The sequence below is a fragment of the Actinia tenebrosa genome, unplaced genomic scaffold, assembly GCF_029948245.1.
Source record: "Actinia tenebrosa isolate PJP-AT-01 unplaced genomic scaffold, QUT_ActTen_1.0 PGA_scaffold7__59_contigs__length_16204524, whole genome shotgun sequence".
NCBI classification, from domain to species: Eukaryota; Metazoa; Cnidaria; class Anthozoa; order Actiniaria; family Actiniidae; genus Actinia; species Actinia tenebrosa.
In genome coordinates this window covers 13,313,887-13,333,495 of record NW_028292584.1, presented here as the reverse complement: position 1 = coordinate 13,333,495, position 19,609 = coordinate 13,313,887, and the positions used below count along the sequence as shown (strand labels likewise).

The 19,609-nt window shown below is 34.3% G+C and overlaps 1 protein-coding gene and 1 long non-coding RNA gene across 9 annotated transcripts in view; one reads left to right on the top strand and one right to left on the bottom strand.

Annotated features, from left to right (window-relative positions):
- The window catches only part of LOC116308680 (basement membrane-specific heparan sulfate proteoglycan core protein), a 46,677-nt gene that overhangs the window by 17,607 nt on the left and 9,461 nt on the right, over positions 1 to 19,609 (bottom strand). For all 8 annotated transcript variants that reach the window (XR_016121682.1, XM_089039813.1, XM_089039816.1 and 5 more), the window contains exons 3-11: positions 12,498 to 12,749; positions 10,726 to 10,977; positions 6,871 to 7,125; positions 6,048 to 6,305; positions 5,273 to 5,524; positions 4,392 to 4,685; positions 1,453 to 1,716; positions 531 to 800; positions 109 to 363 (exon numbers count right to left, since the gene is read on the bottom strand). Coding sequence is in view for 7 of the 8 variants with exons in the window: in XM_089039813.1 (XP_088895939.1) it covers positions 109 to 363; positions 531 to 800; positions 1,453 to 1,716; positions 4,392 to 4,685; positions 5,273 to 5,524; positions 6,048 to 6,305; positions 6,871 to 7,125; positions 10,726 to 10,977; positions 12,498 to 12,749 (2,352 nt within the window). In the remaining variant the exon portion in view is untranslated. The remainder of the gene's footprint in view (positions 1 to 108; positions 364 to 530; positions 801 to 1,452; positions 1,717 to 4,391; positions 4,686 to 5,272; positions 5,525 to 6,047; positions 6,306 to 6,870; positions 7,126 to 10,725; positions 10,978 to 12,497; positions 12,750 to 19,609) is intronic.
- LOC148905694 (uncharacterized) lies at positions 15,642 to 18,497 on the top strand. The gene is made up of 3 exons (XR_016121688.1): positions 15,642 to 15,719; positions 16,384 to 16,487; positions 16,761 to 18,497. It is a non-coding gene; the product is annotated as an uncharacterized LOC148905694 (long non-coding RNA).

Here is a 19,609-nt window from a genome sequence, read left to right as displayed (position 1 = left end):
TAAATCACTTTACAGTATTCCTCCCCACCCCCCCAAAAAGACGTACACTGATTATCAGTTGAAAGAGGATATTGTCTAAATATAAATTACTAGACAATATTAGCTCACATTGTACAGCGATGTTACTTGTGCAAATACCCGGATCACCAACACCATTATACACAGACACCTTGTATGTCCCAGTATCTTGTCTTGAGGCAGTAAATGTCAGTCTGCTATTGGCGGTCAGTCTACGTCCATTAGGATGAGTCCAGATGTACTCATAAACAGGTGGGTTTCCTGTGGTGGTGACGTTTAGCGAGACTGTGTCGTTTTCGTTTACTGTTATATTTTTATCAGGATGTATTTCACACGAAGAAGGAACTGGAATTGTTAAAAGAGTACAACAATATTTGAATGTTGAGTAAGTAAATATAGCTAAGAGATTAATCTTCCTATCCACATCCTCCCATCTAAGATAAGAAAACAGATATGATTTAAACCTTAAGTGAAACCGCAGCACGTGTTACTCAAATAAAGATAACACTTACAGTAGACGATGAGTGGAAGACTTTCTCCTTTTGTTTCGTTGCACTCTTTGCCATTATTAACTGTCACAAGGTAATTTCCAGTATTTTCTCTGTTGACAGAATCAAACGTCAGGTTCACTCGATTCCACACGTGACTACCATTGGTCCATGTTATGTTCAGTGGATCACTACCAGTGATGATACACGACAAGGTCACTCTTTCTCCTTCAACTACCGATCCATTGATCATATTCTTACTGGTGACTTTACAGTTTTCGGCTTTCGGATGTTCTAAAGAAAAAAGAGGGTATACAATAATGAAGCAGTTGCTTAACGACGATTCATTAGTTACTCTACTGTCAATATGATATTGCTATGGCAACTTTGAAGACTTTTTTAATAAATCATCACATCGCATTTGATTTTGGGAAGCATTTGAAATATATCAAAACATGAATAATTTTATGCTTTGCTACTGCAATGTTATTTTTTGTTGCCATGACAATGAATTAAAAGAATTACAATGAAAGAGGAAATAAACAAGAAATGAAAAATTAAATGAGAATATGAAAACATCATGAAAGCGCAACAATAGTTAATCTGGAAATATGTTTATTTCTAGTACCCAACACGAAAATAAGTTTGCTAATATTCGATTTTATAAGTTGTAATACACTCAATAAAATTACTCGATTGTGATTGGGCAAGAGGAGTACAATTAATGTGTCATAAGTGTGTTCTTCAAGCACTTTTTTTTTGAACCTGTATTTTCTCAAAGTTTAAATATTCATAATAAATGGAAGGTGTATGTAGTAGATCCCTTGCCAAATTAAAAAAAAATATTTATTTCTGTGTCATTGTAGTTTGGTTAGGACGGTTATTGTTTTTTCTTGTTAAAAAAAATTGATAGAAGAAACGATTACATTGGATATTCTTTTAATACCTTTGACAACAAGCTCCAAACTTCTATTTTGACCAAACCCCACAGTATTGTACGATACACAGGTGTAGTTTTTCTTGCCTAATTCATTTAATGTCACACAAAACACGCCACTAATGCTGTTATCATGGATCTGACTTGTGTTACGATACAAAAAGTATTTAGCAGGAGGCTTGGCATAGGATGTACAGGAGATGGTGGCATTACTTCCACGACAAAAACCTGTCTGTTTTGGAGAAATGCTGATTGATGTAGATTTTGGCTTGACTAAAAGGAAATCCAAAGGCATAGATTTTAATAAACATTTTTTAATAATAATTAACAAAAATAAAACAAACAAAGAAACAACAACAAACTAACAAAAAAGCAACAACAAAATTATAAGCACACATAATCTAGCGATATGGTGAATTTTCTTATCATGGATGAGTATTACAAAACAAAAAACAAAAAACGTATGGATAAAGTAAGCTATTTTACTGTACCTTTTAAAATGACACCGAGTGTTCCTAAACTACATTTCACCAATAGTAACAATGTCCAAAATTGCAAAGGCGCGTCTTGTCTCTTACTTGGAATATAACATATTTCAATATAAACATGTCCCTTATATCTCGTCTCGTTATTGCAGAGATCATTCACCCAATCCCCGACAGACTTTCGCAAAGTCCATCGTATCCTTCTTAGTTCTTGCGCGCTGATTAAAGCCCGTTCAATCCAACCAGATCATATCACACCCACTGGACGCGACTTCGACGCTCGCTTTTTTTTCAGACTGGATTTCATCTTGACTCTGTTAGCCTCAGACAGGTCGACTTGGATTAATTCTAAATCCCCGATAGCGTGTAAATTTCACTTGACAGATGTATTATTTGCATTATTATTATTATTTTCTGCAGAAAATACATTTGTTATGAAATTCACTAAAGGTTACAAAATACGTTGGAATATAGTTTGCTTTAAAAAGGGGGGGGGGGGGGGGGGGGATAGGAGTTTTTATTTTTGGTTTACAAATTCTGTAATAAAACAATTATTGAACTCGGTTTTGGCACGATATCGTAAATTATCAGGACCTTGACATGTGTTAGTCAACAGTCCCCGCCCTTGATAATTTACATAATATCATGATCACTTCTGAATCTTTTGTTTCCAGAAGACGTTTAACCGTTTAACATCCCTGTGGGTGAATAGTGATGAGGGAAATAGACCCTTGCATGTGACGTCAAAGCAGCTCCATCTGGGGGACAAAACAAAAGAATTCCAGTCTCCTGAGAATTTGAACCTATCGTTTTGTCCCCCAGGTTGAGCTGCATTCCAAAGTGCTGCAAAGTGTCTATTCATCAATTAATAATCATGAGGCATGGTGATCTCCTCGACCCAGTAAAACTTTTTAGACACGCAGTCCACACGTATCCGGGTATTTTTGAACTTGAATATTTTTTTACCGCCATCAAACAAAAATTCGCGTCCACAAGTACCGTTTTCGAATCACATTTTCGTCCGTCCATACGTATAAGTCTTTGAAAAGTTGCGTTTTCGAGTGGCGTATTCACCGGATACGTGTGGACGAAAGGCCAATCTATAAAGAAACAATTCCATGTGAAGGGGTCTTTATACTATATACTGACGCTGCCCAGTCGTGCATACGCTTTGGAATTCATTTACCGGTTCGTGGACGGAACCAATAAGGCAGAACCAAGCAGATTTATCTAATGAAGTTGTTACACGATTCAAGTTGCAAAAATTTCGACATTCTGCGTTGCGATTTTTTCAAGCTGAATCAAAAATTTGCTACGCGTTGCCGAATCCGAAAATCGTTGAACGTCAATGGTGTGTGAAACGGTATCCCGAAAAATTGTCTTTGCGAATCTTCTCAAAAGTAACTTGAATGCGAGGCTAACATAAAAATACAAAAGAAATAACGCTTTTTCTCGATGGAATTGCGGTCATCGGCCCTAGGCCCCGGGTTTTGAACTCTGTTAAATAAAATTATTGTGAACCATAACTACCTTTGATTTGATACGTACGGACATTAGTCAGCTTCTACGAGTTTTTTTTCCCCTTTGCCCAGTATATGATAAACGACTCGGGCAATTTCAAAGCTATGAAAACACTTGTGAAATTAATCCTTAATTTTACTCGGCCCCATACGATAACCTATTCTTATTGCCTCCGTTCTCGGTATTAACTGAGGGTATTATCTTGGTTCGGTTCTCTTTGATCGGCCAAGAGCCACGATATAGAACGCCCAAAGCTAATTCTGAAAATGAGGCTACCACCAAAACCTATAAAGTGTATGGTTGGTTTTTTTGTTTTTTTTTTTGTTTTTTTTGTTTTTTTTTTTTTTTTCTGGTTTTTTTGGTTTTGGATTTGAGTGCGCGCGTGCAATCGTGGGCTAATAATAGCGTCATCGTCGCTTCGTAGGAGCACGTACATATATGTTAATTACCGTCCTATAGTCGATCCGGATAGGGAAAAACTGTGCCCGAGGTCTTGAATATACGGTCTTGAATATACGTTTTCAAGACCGAGGGCACAGTTTTTCTCTATCCGGACCGACTATAGGGCGGTAAATATATATTTTTTTTCCCCGTATTTTTTTTACTTGTTTTTGTAATCGTTTTGTGTTGTCGTTTAGCGGCAAAGGATACCGGACCGCGCGCGCGGGCGGATACTGACAAAATACCGCCCGCTCAAACAGCCAATCAGAACGCACGATTTTTAAGGATACCGGACCGGAAAAAAATAAAGTAGCTTCATTTTTTCCATAGTAGGCAACCAATCTCATACCCAGAGCCTTTATTTCTTACTGAGCATGCTCGACGATGACCTGCATTCTAGCCGAAGGACTATGAAATATAGTATTGTATAAATAATAAAGTCTAACAGTCAACAAACGACGATGACAACACAAACAACAACAACAACAAAACAAAACTTACAATAGACGCTCAAGTTCTTTGAACTGTTTGCTTCACCAACAATATTAATGGCAGTGCACACGTATCTCCCTGAATGATCTTTGGTTACGTCGTTGAATAACAGTGTCTGTTGGTTCAGCTCACTGAATAGCCTTGGGTCTGGTACTGTCCACTTATACCTTGCTTCAGGGTTTGCGTGTGACTCGCAGGTTAGATTGAAGCTGTCAGTTTCGTAGGCAAATATAGTCCCAGCTTCTTCTCTAACCGTGGACTGAGGATCTTTGATTAACGATATATTAACCAAGCGAGGCATGACTGTAACAAAACAAAAGAGGATATCAAGTTACCTAATTCAACCTAAACCTAAAAGACTACATATGACACAACCAACAATATTTTTTTAGTACACAATGAAATGAAAGGTATGTGGATATGTCGGGGCTTAGCTTCTTGTGGAAAACAGAGCCACCCATTATAGGAACAATATTACCTATGTGTAAAGTCGCATGCATAACTGCCTTACTAAGATCTTAATTCGCTATCCCGGATACGGGATGCGGTGCTTATATAATCATGTATAAGCACTGCAGTTAGTCCATATCAGAAAGAAAAATTATTTTGTACTACAGCAAAGTACTCACTTTCTGGAGCCGGGTTCCCTGTGGTGAATGCAATATTTAAAGGTAAATGGCAAATAAATGAACATGTGGTTGACTCACAACAGCTGCAGATGACGATGAGAACTCTGGGTTCCTTACATACATATATTTATTCTCCCCAAATTGAACTATCATAGCAAATCATGATTACTGACAACTTATCCAGAAGACGAAATAAAAGTATATATACCCAATTGTGATCAGACTATTTTCTAACTATAGAAAATAAATGCATCAGCTTACATTGTACAGTGACGCTACTTGTGCAAATAGTCCTATCACCAATACCATTATACACAGAAACCTTGTATGTCCCAGTATCTTGTCTTGAGGCAGTAAATTTCAGTGTGCTATTGGCGGTCAGACTACTTCCAGTAGGATGAGTCCAGATGTATTCATAAACAGGTGGGTTTCCTGTGGTGGTGACGTTTAGCGACACCTTGTCTTTTTCGTTAACTGTCGTTGTATTAGGGTATATTTTACACGATGAAGGAACTGGAATCGTTAAAAGAAGCAAGTAAATCGATTTTATAATTTGAATGCTGATAAAGTAAATTATGCTATGAGATTTTAAGTCCTACCTATCTATCCCCTCAAACATAACAAAACACAAAGGACTTGGGAACTCACCTACGTTCTAAACCACAGCACGTGGTAAGGCAAAGGATGGACATACAATTTATATGAATAATAACCCGCTAGTGTTAATAAACGATGATATGCATTGTTGTTCTTATGCAAGGATACTCATGGGCTAATACCGATGTTATCGATATACTGGTATACTGATAACGTTGTACTTGAGTACTATAACTATAAGATGATCTTAGGGTCACTATTCACTCACTCACTAACTCGTACGGTCGGCCGGTCAATTAATCACGATCAAGGCGGGCAGGCAGGCCGACAGGGTTGTGGACTGATTTAATTTTCCTCTAAGTTTTTTTAATTCAAAAGACAGGGGTTAAATGGAACGCCAATTCAACGGTTAGTGTCAAATATCATTCTTAAAACTTACAATGCACGGTGACCTCGCGTGTACAATTTCCAGAACGTCCTATGCTATTTCGAACCAAACAATGGTAAATTTTTATGTCCGTTCTGGAAGCCCTGTACTGAAGGACTGAAGTACCAGGATGTGTAGTACCATTGGGATAGGTCCAAGAAAACTCATTCACTGGCGGTTGTCCTTTTCCAACGCATGTCAAAGTTACTGACCCACTTTCATTTACGATAACATTTGGCAAATCTGGAGATATGGTACAACCAACAGGATCTGTATTACACAATGAATAACATTTTAGTGGTACATAAAATGTTTTCAGTCGGAGTAGAAATGAGAAAAAATAAATAAAACCATGCGCTACACTGAAATATATACTCCCACAACAGAACCGAAGGATGATATTACAATGTATTTCCACCTACTGCGTTTGACTAAAACGAATGTTTAGATTCTAGACTTCGCTGAGGACGATATTCCAGGAACGCAACTTCTCCGTTGGAACTTCGATGTTTTGTAAGCACCCTTATAACAATCAATTTGCTTTTTTTTTAATAAATATAAATAAATATTTGAATAAAGCAGTTTAGAATTATGGACGAATGCCACGCCATTATACATACTAGAAAAGTCACCAAGATAACAGACACCGAGAAGGAATTAGCATGTAAAATTTTCTTTTTCAAACTTTGACAAGATAAACCAGTCGAATAACCGGGATGGTGGTAGCTCAGGGTGAAACCGCGCTTTTCGTGGAGGATACAAACAAATATTTGTCGCATATTTGCACAAGAAAATACGACATAAATGATAAAACGAGTAACTGCAGTTTATTTACATGCAACTATTACACTCGAGGTGCTGCTGGAATCACCCAAACTATTTTTAGCAGTACAGGTATAGTTTCCTGTATCTTCTAGTGTTGCGTTAATCAACACCACTGTTCTTCCATTGTCTTTGGTCAGCAGTGTTCTGGTTGTGGTGGACGTCCAAGAAAAGGTCGGTTCAGGCTCGCCTGGAGCAGAGCAATTTAATGATCCGTTTTGGTAGTTTTCAATTATGACTAACTTCGAAGTCACAGCCACCGGAGGATCTGATAAAATATAAATATAATTATTTGAAAAGGTAAAGGAGCAACACACAAATAAAGTAGAGTTTCTTTTGCTGTTAACAATCACCGCGTTATTGGTTCACTTTTAATAATTGGCAAAACAGTATATATGGCACAACTAACAGGATCTGTCAGTATTACACAATGAAATGAGAGCTATACAATGCTATATAGGGCTTAACTTGTTCTCGAAGGAAAGACAGCCAGAAATGGAAATCATCAGTGAAACTCATCAAAGAGTTACTTACTAGTCAAAAAGTTAACAAATGCGTAGTTAATGATAATGTCAGGGAGACAATGTAAGCTTGGAGCCATAAACAATTCGGTTTAAACATAAATGGCCGCATGGAATTGGGGTAAATACCGGTAATCCGGTGTCAATAAGTAGAAGGAAAAATTTGAACAAGCAGCCAATTGGATGTACAAAAAGCTGCTTAATTTACTTTAGATAAAACATTAACTAGTTTAAGTGACGGACTACTTCCATTTTAGTCTACGAGCACAGCTCTAACCAGTTTGAATTAGTTAGGGTTGATTTGAGAGGAGGGAGGAAAAACCGGAGGGCCGAAAAAGCCCTTGGAGTCAGAAAGAGAACCAACCAACTCAGCTCACATGGGGTGACAGGGAAAATGATGGGCTCGCACACAAACCCCCCACCCCCCCAAACCAAAAAACTAAGCTGAATTACCTTTTATAATAACAGGATATTTTTTCGATATCTTCATTATTATATGAAACACAGTTTTGATAAAGTTCCAAAAAAAAATGACACGAGTATTACTCGTAGAAAAAATCGGTAAGTGTCCGGTGTCAATGAGTAGAATGAAAAATTTGAACAAGCAGCTAATTGGAATGAGGCAACGGGTTGTACAAAAAGGAGAGTGAATAATCCTTCACGCTGCTTCATTTACTTTAGAAAAAAAACGACCGCTTTCCAGATTTGAAATCAGCATTAAATTTGGTTTGGTAAAACAAATCGATTCAAAAATAATGTTATGGATTGTTTCAATAGAGTGCAAACACTAATCCGCAAAACACTAATTACTAAATAGTGCAAAATAGTGCTTAATAGTGCTACACCGTATACCTGAGAAAAAACTACCAACCTCAACTTCATCCACAGATCTAGCTAACAATTTTGTTTACTTCTTTAAAAACAAAATCGTTAACATCAGAAATGGCTTCGTTCCTACGTCACATCTTTCAAATGATTTCTCTTATCTGGATTCACCTAAACTGGATTGTAAAATTGATTCATTTTCGCCTATCTCTATTGATGAATTATCAGCCATTGCGAAAAAGATGTCATCTAAATCCTGTAGTCTTGATCCTTTTCCTGCAAGTCTCCTACTTGGACATTTTGGTGCATTACTGCCTACTATATGTGAAATCGTTAACCTGTCACTTCAAACTGGTGTTGTTCCATCTTCTCTTAAAGTTGCTGTTTTAAAACCGTTACTGAAAAAAACATCTCTTGATCATGAAATTTTTGGAAATTATCGCCCTATCTCTAATTTAAAGAATATCTCCAAGATTATTGGAAAAGTCGTTTCCCTTCAGCTAAATGATTATCTGTCTCTGAACAATCTCCATGAACCATTGCAGTCTGCATACAAAACATTTCATAGCTGTGAAACTGCTCTTCTTCGAGTACAAAATGATATCCTCCACTCCATTGACAATCGTTCTTGTGTTGCCATGCTACTCTTGGACCTATCTGCTGCATTTGACACAGTTGATCATCAAATTCTTCTAGATCGTCTCCATACAAAATTTGGCATTTCTGGCATAGCTCTTCAATGGTTTAAGTCCTACCTCACTGATCGCTTTCAATTTGTTTCCATTGATGATTTTTCTTCTGAAGCCCTTCAACTTGATTGTGGCGTACCTCAAGGTTCTGTACTTGGTCCTTTGTTGTATCTCCTTTATACTTCTCCAGTAGCTGATATCCTCCGAATACACAGAATGTCTTTCCACCTTTATGCTGATGACACTCAATTATATATTCCTTTCTCCTGTAATGATGATTTGTCCCTTAATGATTCCATGAATCTGATTGAAAACTGTCTATCTGATATTGATGCTTGGATGACTACAAATAAATTGAAACTAAATAAAGGCAAAACTGAATTCCTGTTATTTTCTTCAAAGCACAGCCCACAGTTAACTCTTCCTTCTCTTCAATTTGGTTCTGATGTGATAATGCCCTCAATGCATGCTCGGAACATTGGTGTCATATTTGATACGCATCTTACTTTGGTTCGTCATGTGAATAATATTTGCAAGTCTTCTTTTTATCATCTCAGAAACATTGCTAAAATAAGAAAATACATCTCTTTGAAAACAACTGAAACTCTCGTCCACGCGTTCATATCCTCCAAACTCGACAACTGTAACTCTCTGCTCTTTGGCTTACCAAACAAACTCTTAGATAAACTACAATCTGTACAGAATGCTGCTGCCAGAATAATCACTCTTTCCCATAAACATGACCACATTACACCTATCCTCGTTAATCTGCATTGGCTACCAATTGAATCTAGAATCAAATATAAAATCCTATTACTTACTTTTAAAGCTCTTCATGGCCAATCTCCTATCTATATCCGGGAACTCATTTCAGTGTATAAACCGAACCGTAATCTTCGTTCTGCATCACAAGTTCTTCTATCAGCACATTCTTATAATCTTAAATCTTATGGTCATCGCTCCTTCTCTGTGGCTGCTCCTGAACTCTGGAACTCACTTCCAATATCTCTCCGAAATGCATCAAGTCTTGCCTCATTCAAAACTGAACTTAAAACTTATCTCTTCAAATTAGCATATTCTTTGTAAATTATTTTATTTTGTCGTTGTTTTTGTCGTTTGTTTACTAGCGCTTAGAACAGATTTGTATTTGCGCTTTATAAATAAATATTATTAATATTATTAAATTAAACAATAGAAAACAATGGAATTTGCATGAAATTGTGCTATTTAGCATTACTAAAGTTTCACGGTTATAGAGTACAAACACTATAAGTGTGTAACATAAATACCATTAGATATTGCTCAATTATGCTAATCCTATTGTTTTCTATTGCTTAGTTAGCACTATTTACTATTATAATAGTGCAAAGTGTTGCACACTTTTAGTGTTTGTACTCTATTACGTTATCATTGTTATAAATAGGTCTTTTCTTCTATTTTCTATTGTTTCTTCTTGAACCACTTTTTGAGCACTAACACTTAAGTGTGCAACATAAATACCACTAAATACTGCTAAATTATGCTAATCCTATTGTTTTCTATTGTTTAATTAGCACTATTTACTACTAAATAGTGCAAAGTGTTGCACACTTTTAGTGTTTGTACTCTATTGTTTGCACTTTAGTAGACAGGCTCCTCAAAGACAAATAACAAATGAATTACAAAGAACTCTGGGATACCTATATTAAATATATTCTCCCAAATCAAAATCCCGATATCAAATATCAATTCAAGACTAATATCCACAAGACAAGAAGAGATAAACGTACACCTAATTATAGTCTGAGAGAATATACAATAATGTCTAGCTACAAAATAAATGCATCAGCTTACATTGTACAGTGACGTTACTTGTGCAAATACTCCTATCACCAACTCCATTATACACAGACACCTTGTATGTCCCAGTATCTTGTCTTGAGGCAGTAAATGTCAGTATGCTATTGGCGGTCAGTCTACTTCCTTTAGGATGAGTCCAGATGTACTCATAAACAGGTGGGTTTCCTGTGGTGGTGATTTTTAGCGAGACCTTGTCTGTTTCGTTAACTGTTGTTGCATCAGGATGTATGCTACACGATGAAGGAACTGAAATTGTTAAAAAAAACAACAAGTAAAATCGATTTTCCAGTATGACAATGTAAAATAAGCAAAGAGATTACCCTCGTTATCCCATCATCCCCTCTAAAATAAGAAAACATAGGATTTTACCACTGTTTTCTCTGCTAAGCTCATATTCAGTAAATAGTTAGATTACACTGATAAAGGTACACGGGGAGGTACATGAGAAGGTACATGGAAAACTTATTTCACGATTTATTTGATTGAAGGTAGTTTATTGACCTACATATTGTCCGATTTCCATGTTGCTGCTATTCTCTCGATGAGTGGGTAGCAATGAAAACAGTAAGTGGTAAAATTAATACAACTCAATCAGCACATGCTAACTAAGGGAATTACATTTGAATGAATAATGCGGTATACATGTACCATGACGGACGGTAAATACAATAACAAACAAATACAACTGGAATTCAGTGGATGAAGAGCCACTCTGTTGAAATGCTATTGTTAAATATCATTATCGATAGGTTATTCATTTATTTATCTTATTTATCACTGTTGTCCTTATACACCCTTTAAAGCAAGGATTCACTGATGGACTAAAGGACTAATCTTTTGATACACTAATACAATGGTGTTCTAAAATCCCATGCACCCATTATACACAAAGACCATTAATGCAAACTCTTCAATGAAGTAGAGGTCCCTACTTATATGGAAACTGCAAATTAGATAGTTGTAAGGCTCGACCAACTAGGTGCATTGATCAGGACGAAGGTGGTTAAATCTGTAGGTGACAAAGTACTAAAATGCAACTGAGAAATGAATGAACTAGAACATAGCCAGTATGTACAGTGCTACTACTACGTCAACCAAGAAGGCCACGATTGAGTATTTTAACAAAAGAATCGAGTAGAAATTTTCACAATTTTTCCTCTAAAATCATATATTTTACTTTATACAAATGTTGTGAATTATCAGGAAACCATGAACAAGAAACAGTTTGAAGTCCAGAATTCATTGATTCATCTGATATTCAGCATAAAGAAGGTGATTTGTGAATTTGATTTAACATTTGTTTGGGTGGCCACGCTTAATGTACATGTAGTTGCACTGTAATACATAAAATAAATTAAATTGACAATTACTGCTGTGTGCTGGACAAACTAAGATAACGAGAACCACTTGGAATAAAGTTGGCCAATCAAGAGTGTAAACAATAAAATCAAACTTGAACCAATCAGGAGCAAGCAATAAAGCATCATTAAATTATATATCTCAGGAAAAAAAACTTAGATGTTATCAACAATGGTGGGAATAAGTGATCCTGATTAGCTGAGGTCAATACGTATGTTACTGATTTTGCTCTCTCCTGATCAGGCTAAAGTTTTTGTTATTTTAAATTTTGTTCAACTGGTTCTGGTAAGTGTTCACACAGTAATAATTACTAATCCACAAGAGATTAAGATAAGAGATAAATGGACACCAATTATGATCAAAGAATGTACTGATTGATAACTGATAATACATGTATTATTACTTACATTGTACAGTGACGTGACGTGTGCAATAACTCCTATCACCAACACCATTATACACAGAAACATTGTATATCCCAGCATCTTGTCTTGAGGCAGTAAATGTCAGTCTGCTATTGCCGGTCAGTCTACTTCCATTAGGATGAGTCCAGATGTACTCATAAACAGGTGGGTTTCCTGTGGTGGTGACGTTTAGCGAAACGTTATCTGTTTCGTTAACTGTTGTTGTATTAGGATGTATAGTACACGACGAATGAACTGAAATTGTTAAGAATTAATAAAGTAAAATTATGAGGGATTAACTAAGTGATTAACTAATTCCCCACTCTTACCATCCCCTCTCAACTAACAAATTAACATAGAATTTGGAATATTGAGTTCTCAGGACTGTAGCAAGGGGTAAGGCTAGGGGACCGCCCACGTCCCCCCCCCCCCCCCTCCCACAATAAATTTTCAACTGCTTTGCATAATATTTAGAATGTCATATATGACAAGGGGAATCAGAATTAGTGAAAAGAGAGAATCCAAACAATGTAATTTGCAATCTAAAATCCAGTGTGGCGAAACAATTCAAAAATGTGCATGGTGCAATAAATACATGTAAACGTTTGGCTGTCTTTAAATATACATGGGAATGGCTTGAGAGCCCCTCCAATATATTTGACCTTGCTACGGCCCTGGTTCTAGAATACATATTTATTTAGTATCATCATTATATATTACTATAGAAAAAAGGTATAAACTATTAAAACTGAAATTATGATACTAGCTATGTAAAATAACTAATATACCAATATATAAGTTATGCTAGCTAGATTAAGATAGAACACAGAACACAGCAAACAGTACATGGTAAGCAAGGGGATGTACATACAAATGAATAAAAAATCACTACTGATGCAGACACTCCCACCATTTACTTAAAAACCCCGTCCGTCCGTCAGTCAGTCAGTCAGTCAGTCTTGGACAAAACTGTTTGTGTTTAGGCATAAATGTTAAGTTTGCAACACAGTGCTCTTAACCTTTATTCTGGATGCTAAACACCAAATCAAGCTAATGAAACAACATTGAAGAGAGAGTCAAAGTCCCCACAAACTTAGTCCAAAACTAATGTAGCTTAAAACATAACAGTATTGTATGCCTTGCTTTTGAGTCAGAATATTTCTTTACAGCCTTTACTATTTGATATATTAATTCTACATTTATCTATCAGGTGGTTTTAACTTAACGTATTATAAGTGTAAGTAATTACTGAACCTTAAAATCATTGTGACAACGGTCTGTAGCTTAAGAAATAATATCAAATAATGAAGAAAACATGAAATAAAGAAATTGACCTGGTCAGTGGAAAACTGCCAATATTATCTACTTTAAATTAAAATTAATACAAAAAGTTCCTTTGGAGACAAGCTAAAGTCGACTTTGGGCAAGTCTAGCATAAAGCACATTTTAACACATGACATTAAGCATAGAAAATAAAATTCAAGATTTTTTCTTTTTCTTTTTTTCATTGAATGCTGCCATTATTATTATTTACAATTGAGTTTTATGCTAGAAATGAGTCATTTGCAGTTGTTTCTGAGTTTTGAATTTAATAGAAAATTCTTTAAATACATATTTTTTTGTTAATTTGTATAAAAATAGTACCTAGACCTCTGCTACAAAGGTTAACTAACTGCATCACATATTCTCATCTTTGCATCAGATAACTAAATTCACAATCTTATTTTTTCGACTACTCTCTTCAGGAACATATATCAAATGACATTCTATCATCATGAAAGACCTGTCCTGCTTCTTTCTAAGAGATAAATAATGCGTGAGCTATAAAAGTTCTCTTACGTTGTTGTTAATAACTGTTGCATCAGATTTTAATCTATAGTTCAAAACACACATTTATTTTATTACATTATAAAGAAACATTATATTAAGTTACTGCCATATGCCATCATGACAGGAGTCTGTACAGCAAAGACAATAAATAACATCTATCCAAATAAAATCTAGCAACGAAAGCCCAATTTCTAGTTGTTAAAGAAAAAGGGCATTTCACTCGACATTATATACTGTAGTACACAACAAATACAAGATAACAGACTTATAGACATTACTACTTGCTCATCATATCAATAGGCAAACTTTAATTTTGTCTGTATTTTGAATCCTATGTTCGGATAATGACTTTGATGTGGTTTGAAAAATTGCTAATGAAATAAGAAAATTAATCATTTTAATCTGAAATATTTTCTTTTCTTCAATCATTTTATTTCTTATTTTTTAATCTTTTTGATGCCTACATTACCACATAACTTATTGCATTTTGTCAATTAATCTTTCTATGAGCACATGCATGCCCTTATGAAAATATATATCCTCCTGTCTTCCACTCCCATATCAAATTTAATTTTATGCTAAAAATGAGTCATTCTGTGCAGCTGTTATTAATTGAAATAATTTTTCCACAAAGGAAAAAATAACAAGTCATTTATTTTATTTTCTTCTTTAATTTAATTATTTCTTTGCTTTTAGATGAATTCTGAGAAGACCTAAAACCAACATAGCGGTCTTTATTATTCAAATTGCATGCAACTGCCCTTGACATAATATTGTGAAAGTTAGGCATCCATATTAATAAACTTTACAAAATCATGTTCAAAAATATTATGCAAAATCCCAACCACCCATACTATGTCTATCACAGTATGTTTAAAAACACAACATAGAGTATTTTGCAGTTAATGTAGAAACCACTAAATCTATACTGATTTTCTGATTTCTTTTTGTCTAACCAAGTGTTTGGTAACAAAAAAATGAAGGATATCAAACAGGAAGTTATATAAAATTGGTCGATTTGCATATGAAATAGACATAACAGCTGGATCAATACAGGTCATATGACTCAAGATTAAAACAATTCATTATTATAAACATAAAATATTTCTCATGCTACATCATCATTGTAAATATCATTATGCTATATATTGATTTTCAAATAAAAATTTTTTTAGTGAGCTAAATTAATGCTGCAATATATTGGTAGCTAGTGTTTAACTTACTTACATGCAAATAAACTGAATGCAAGTAATCTTGAACAAGACTGATGGTGTTGTCAATCCCCCACCCCAACCCCCAACCCTTCCCCTAGTACCCCTCCAAGGCAATGTTGAGTTCTGATTGCTGAACCACGAATTAAGACATTAATTGGAACAACGACGATATGAAAAAGTGGTAAGAGACTATCACATGTTAAGAGCTTGATAGTTATTTTTATTCATAAACTTCCATTGCAATATTTTTTGTCTTTATCACATAGATATTTAGTATACCTTAAATATAAAATTTTCCTTGTGAGTCTGTTTGTATAAGAAGGACCAAAAACAGCAAAAACGGGAAGAAACCTCAAATAAAGTTTGTTTATGACAGTTAAACCCTCTGCTATACTCTTTGGTCATTATAAAACTAGGGCATTTGCCAAATTAGGCATTCTTTTCATCATATTTTGTTTGTATTTGAATTGTAGGTTAGTTGGTGATCAACTTATTTGGTGTGCTGTTCCAATGGAACACAAGTCAAATGAAAAAAAATATTTTCTTTTTCTTTCTTTTTGCATGTTTTCTTTGCTTTTAGGCATGACATTATGTGACCCAGCTTCATATAACTTTCATTATTATTAAAATTGCAACCTAACAGCCCTTGGCATATTATTTTGAAAATTAGGCATAGCTGTATAATATATTTCACAGTATTCTGTAAACATATCATGCAAAGATCCTAACCATTCACTCTATATCTATAAAACACAATCATACCCAAAGTTTTTTTTTAATGAAAATAATATTTTGCAGTTTTAACTCGTAAATGGATGCTGATTTTCTGATTTCTTTTCTTCTAGCAAGGCACTTTGTAACAAAAATTGAAGCATACAAAACAGGAAGTTATCAATAAGACATTGCTGGATTTTAATATGAAATGGACATAACAGCAGGATCGATAGAGGTTGTCGCACGTCTCAAGATTAAGACAATACCCTACTATAAACATGAAATATTTGTCTTGTGACATCATCATTATAAAATTTAATATACAATCCTATATCTTAATGGTCAAAATAATGAATCATTTTTTAGTATTAGTAATATTCATATTGCAAGTTGGTAGTTACAAATACAATATTTTGGTGACTTTCATACATAATTTAAAATATTGTCAATATTTTTTTGTGGTAAATGCTCATAAACTGATGATATACTAATTGTTGTTTCGTTACAGCTCTGCATCAAACTACCAAGTTTTGTTCCGAGAAGCCATGTTCTTTAATGTCCCTCTCAAGAGGCTTACATGTGGTTGCTATTCATGACAATTAGGAAGTGACATAACCGGAAGTATATCGCAACAATTCTTAAGGTCTCTCAGAAAAGTTACAAACCATACTATTATAATACTACTGATATAATATAGATCTTAATGTCCAAAGTAAACACTGCATAGCTGGTATAAAATTTATATTTTAAGTTTCTAATGCTCCATGCAGTTGGTAACAAATACATTTTCTTTTCTTTTTTTTTTTTTTTTCTCTCCTATTTTTCTTTTTATTGTGTGTGTGTGTGAAAGATAATACTGTGCACAACTTTATTGCACCAGCCAACAAAATCTGAATATTGCTCTTATTTTTAAGGTATGCACCATAAAATGATAATAATGTACTATAACATTTCCTATTTTTTAGCTCACTTAGCTAGAGTTGTGAACAGCTTCTATCTAAGCATGGCTCAGATAGTGAGCTTTAAAAGTCCTCTTACGCTGATGTTAATAACTGATGCATTAAATTTTAATCTATATATAGTTCAAAACCCAAATTTATTTTAATAGATTATAAAGAAACATTACATTAAGTTACTGCAACACCACCATGACAGGAGTCTATACAGCAAAGACAATAAATGATAAGTACTAAAAAAGAATAAGCAAATAAATTCTGTATGTAGCAACAAAAGCCCAATATCTAATCATTAAAGAAAAAGGTTTTTTCACTTGACATTATATAGTACACCACTAGTACAAGAAAACAGACTTATAGACATCACTAATCACTCATCTTATCAGTAGGGCAAATTTCTTTCTTTTGTATTTTGATTACTATGTTTGGAATTGAAGAATGACTTTCATGTCCTTCGACATTGTTAATGAAATAAGGAAATTAATCATTTTAATCCAAGATATTTCCTTTTGTTCAATCGTTTTATTTCTTATTTTTTAAAATCTTTTTGATGCCTGCAATCCACATAACTCATTTCATTTTATCAATGAAAGATCATTCCATGAGGGCATGCATGCCCTTAAAAAAATATAGACCCTCCTGTCTTCCACTCCCCAGGCAATGCTGAACACCAAATCAAGCCAATGAAACAACATATATAAGTGACACGTATATACATTATTTTTTTTATCATCAACAAGTCTTATTAATCAGCAACAGCTGTCAAAAAGAGAGGCAAAGTCTCCAAGCACAAACTTAATTGTCCAAAACTGGTGTATATGCTGAGCCTTAGTTTTGAGTTAGAATATTATATGCTTTTCATTCTTCACAATTCCATCAATTTGTTGCATTTATCTATCAGGTGGTCATAACTTAAAACAGTATAATAGTGTTAGTGTTACTGATAAAATAAAATGTTGATTGTAAAAAAGAAAATGATCAGTGGAAAACTTCCATTATAATCTTAGACTTTTAAAATAAAGATACATCATGCATGGGAACCACAAATTAATTTTCACTTCACTTTGGGCAAGTATCTCTCTTGACAAGTATAGAAAATAAAATTTAAGATAACACTATGATAGACAGCACTGGTCTCTTTTTCACCGAGTGCTGTATTTCGATTCCAATACTGTTTTCTGAAACCGTTTTTTACAATTTGTGTGGTTAAAATGTTTTTAAAATATATTAGACCAGTTTAAACAGTGAATTTAATATACATTTAAAGAAAAAATCGCATTCAAAACTATTTGCACCTTTTTGACGTATAAACACATTAAATCTCAAAAATACTGAAAGTTTGTCGACCTGTTCACTTCTCAAAACCTGCTGGCCGCAAAATATTATTTTAATTTCTGTAAGAACTACCTTTTATCTCTGCAGTACTCAAATATTATAGTCCTATGAAGTCTAACTTTTGAGTTTGGATTTTTTTCCCTAAGCCATATTTTAGCCAACTGGCCAAAGTCGATTATCGATGGTCGGTAAAATTAAAATATCTAGATATAAATAAGTTCATATTTAACTTTAAGGCTACTCATCTTTGCATAAGATATATATCTACCATAATATGGAAGGATTTAGTGTTGTGATGATTTGTTATGGAGTTACGAATTTTTAAACATCGCCCAAATTTAATGAATGAGAAGTAGTCAAAATCACTAATTTGGCCCCCAAGGGGACCCCCCCTGAAACTTTGCAAAAAAGCACCGAGACACAAAACAAAATGTGTTTTGGAAATAACCTTGGAAGGGCACACTCACACACAAAGTTTGAAAGAAATCTATTTTTTCACCCAAAATGGTTATGAGGTTCTTACAGAGACAGCCTCTTAAATGAAATCGAAAGCATTTTACCAGAAGGAAAAAAATGGAAATTAAAGTCATTTAAGGACGGTGCCTACTAATTGAGAATCAATTATTTTTTTAAATGACTATGTGAATTATTTTAACCTATCAAAGGGTTGTCAAATTCTGGTTAGAAAAGTAGGGGTCACCATGCATTTAAAAGAAATAATAAGGCTTAAAAATCGTTAAAAAGTGATGACGTCATGTTTTTACTAACACCAGGAAAAAAATTTCTTTTCGAATGATTCTGAGAAATTTCTAATTTAAATCGTCCTAAATAACTGACACTTTGTTTCTTTACTAAAATATACCCAATTCTACCATGAATTTAATAGTTGGCTATAATATATATAATTTTTTAGCTTCGTGCTCCCTATTTTTGATCAGTAGGTACATAAAGATTGTGTCCATATTCTTTTCAAAAGCAATTATTTTTTATAAATTTCATTTCACGAGGCTAATTAAGCATTTACTCTATCATTTAAACGAAGAAAAAATATGGGTATCCAGGCGTT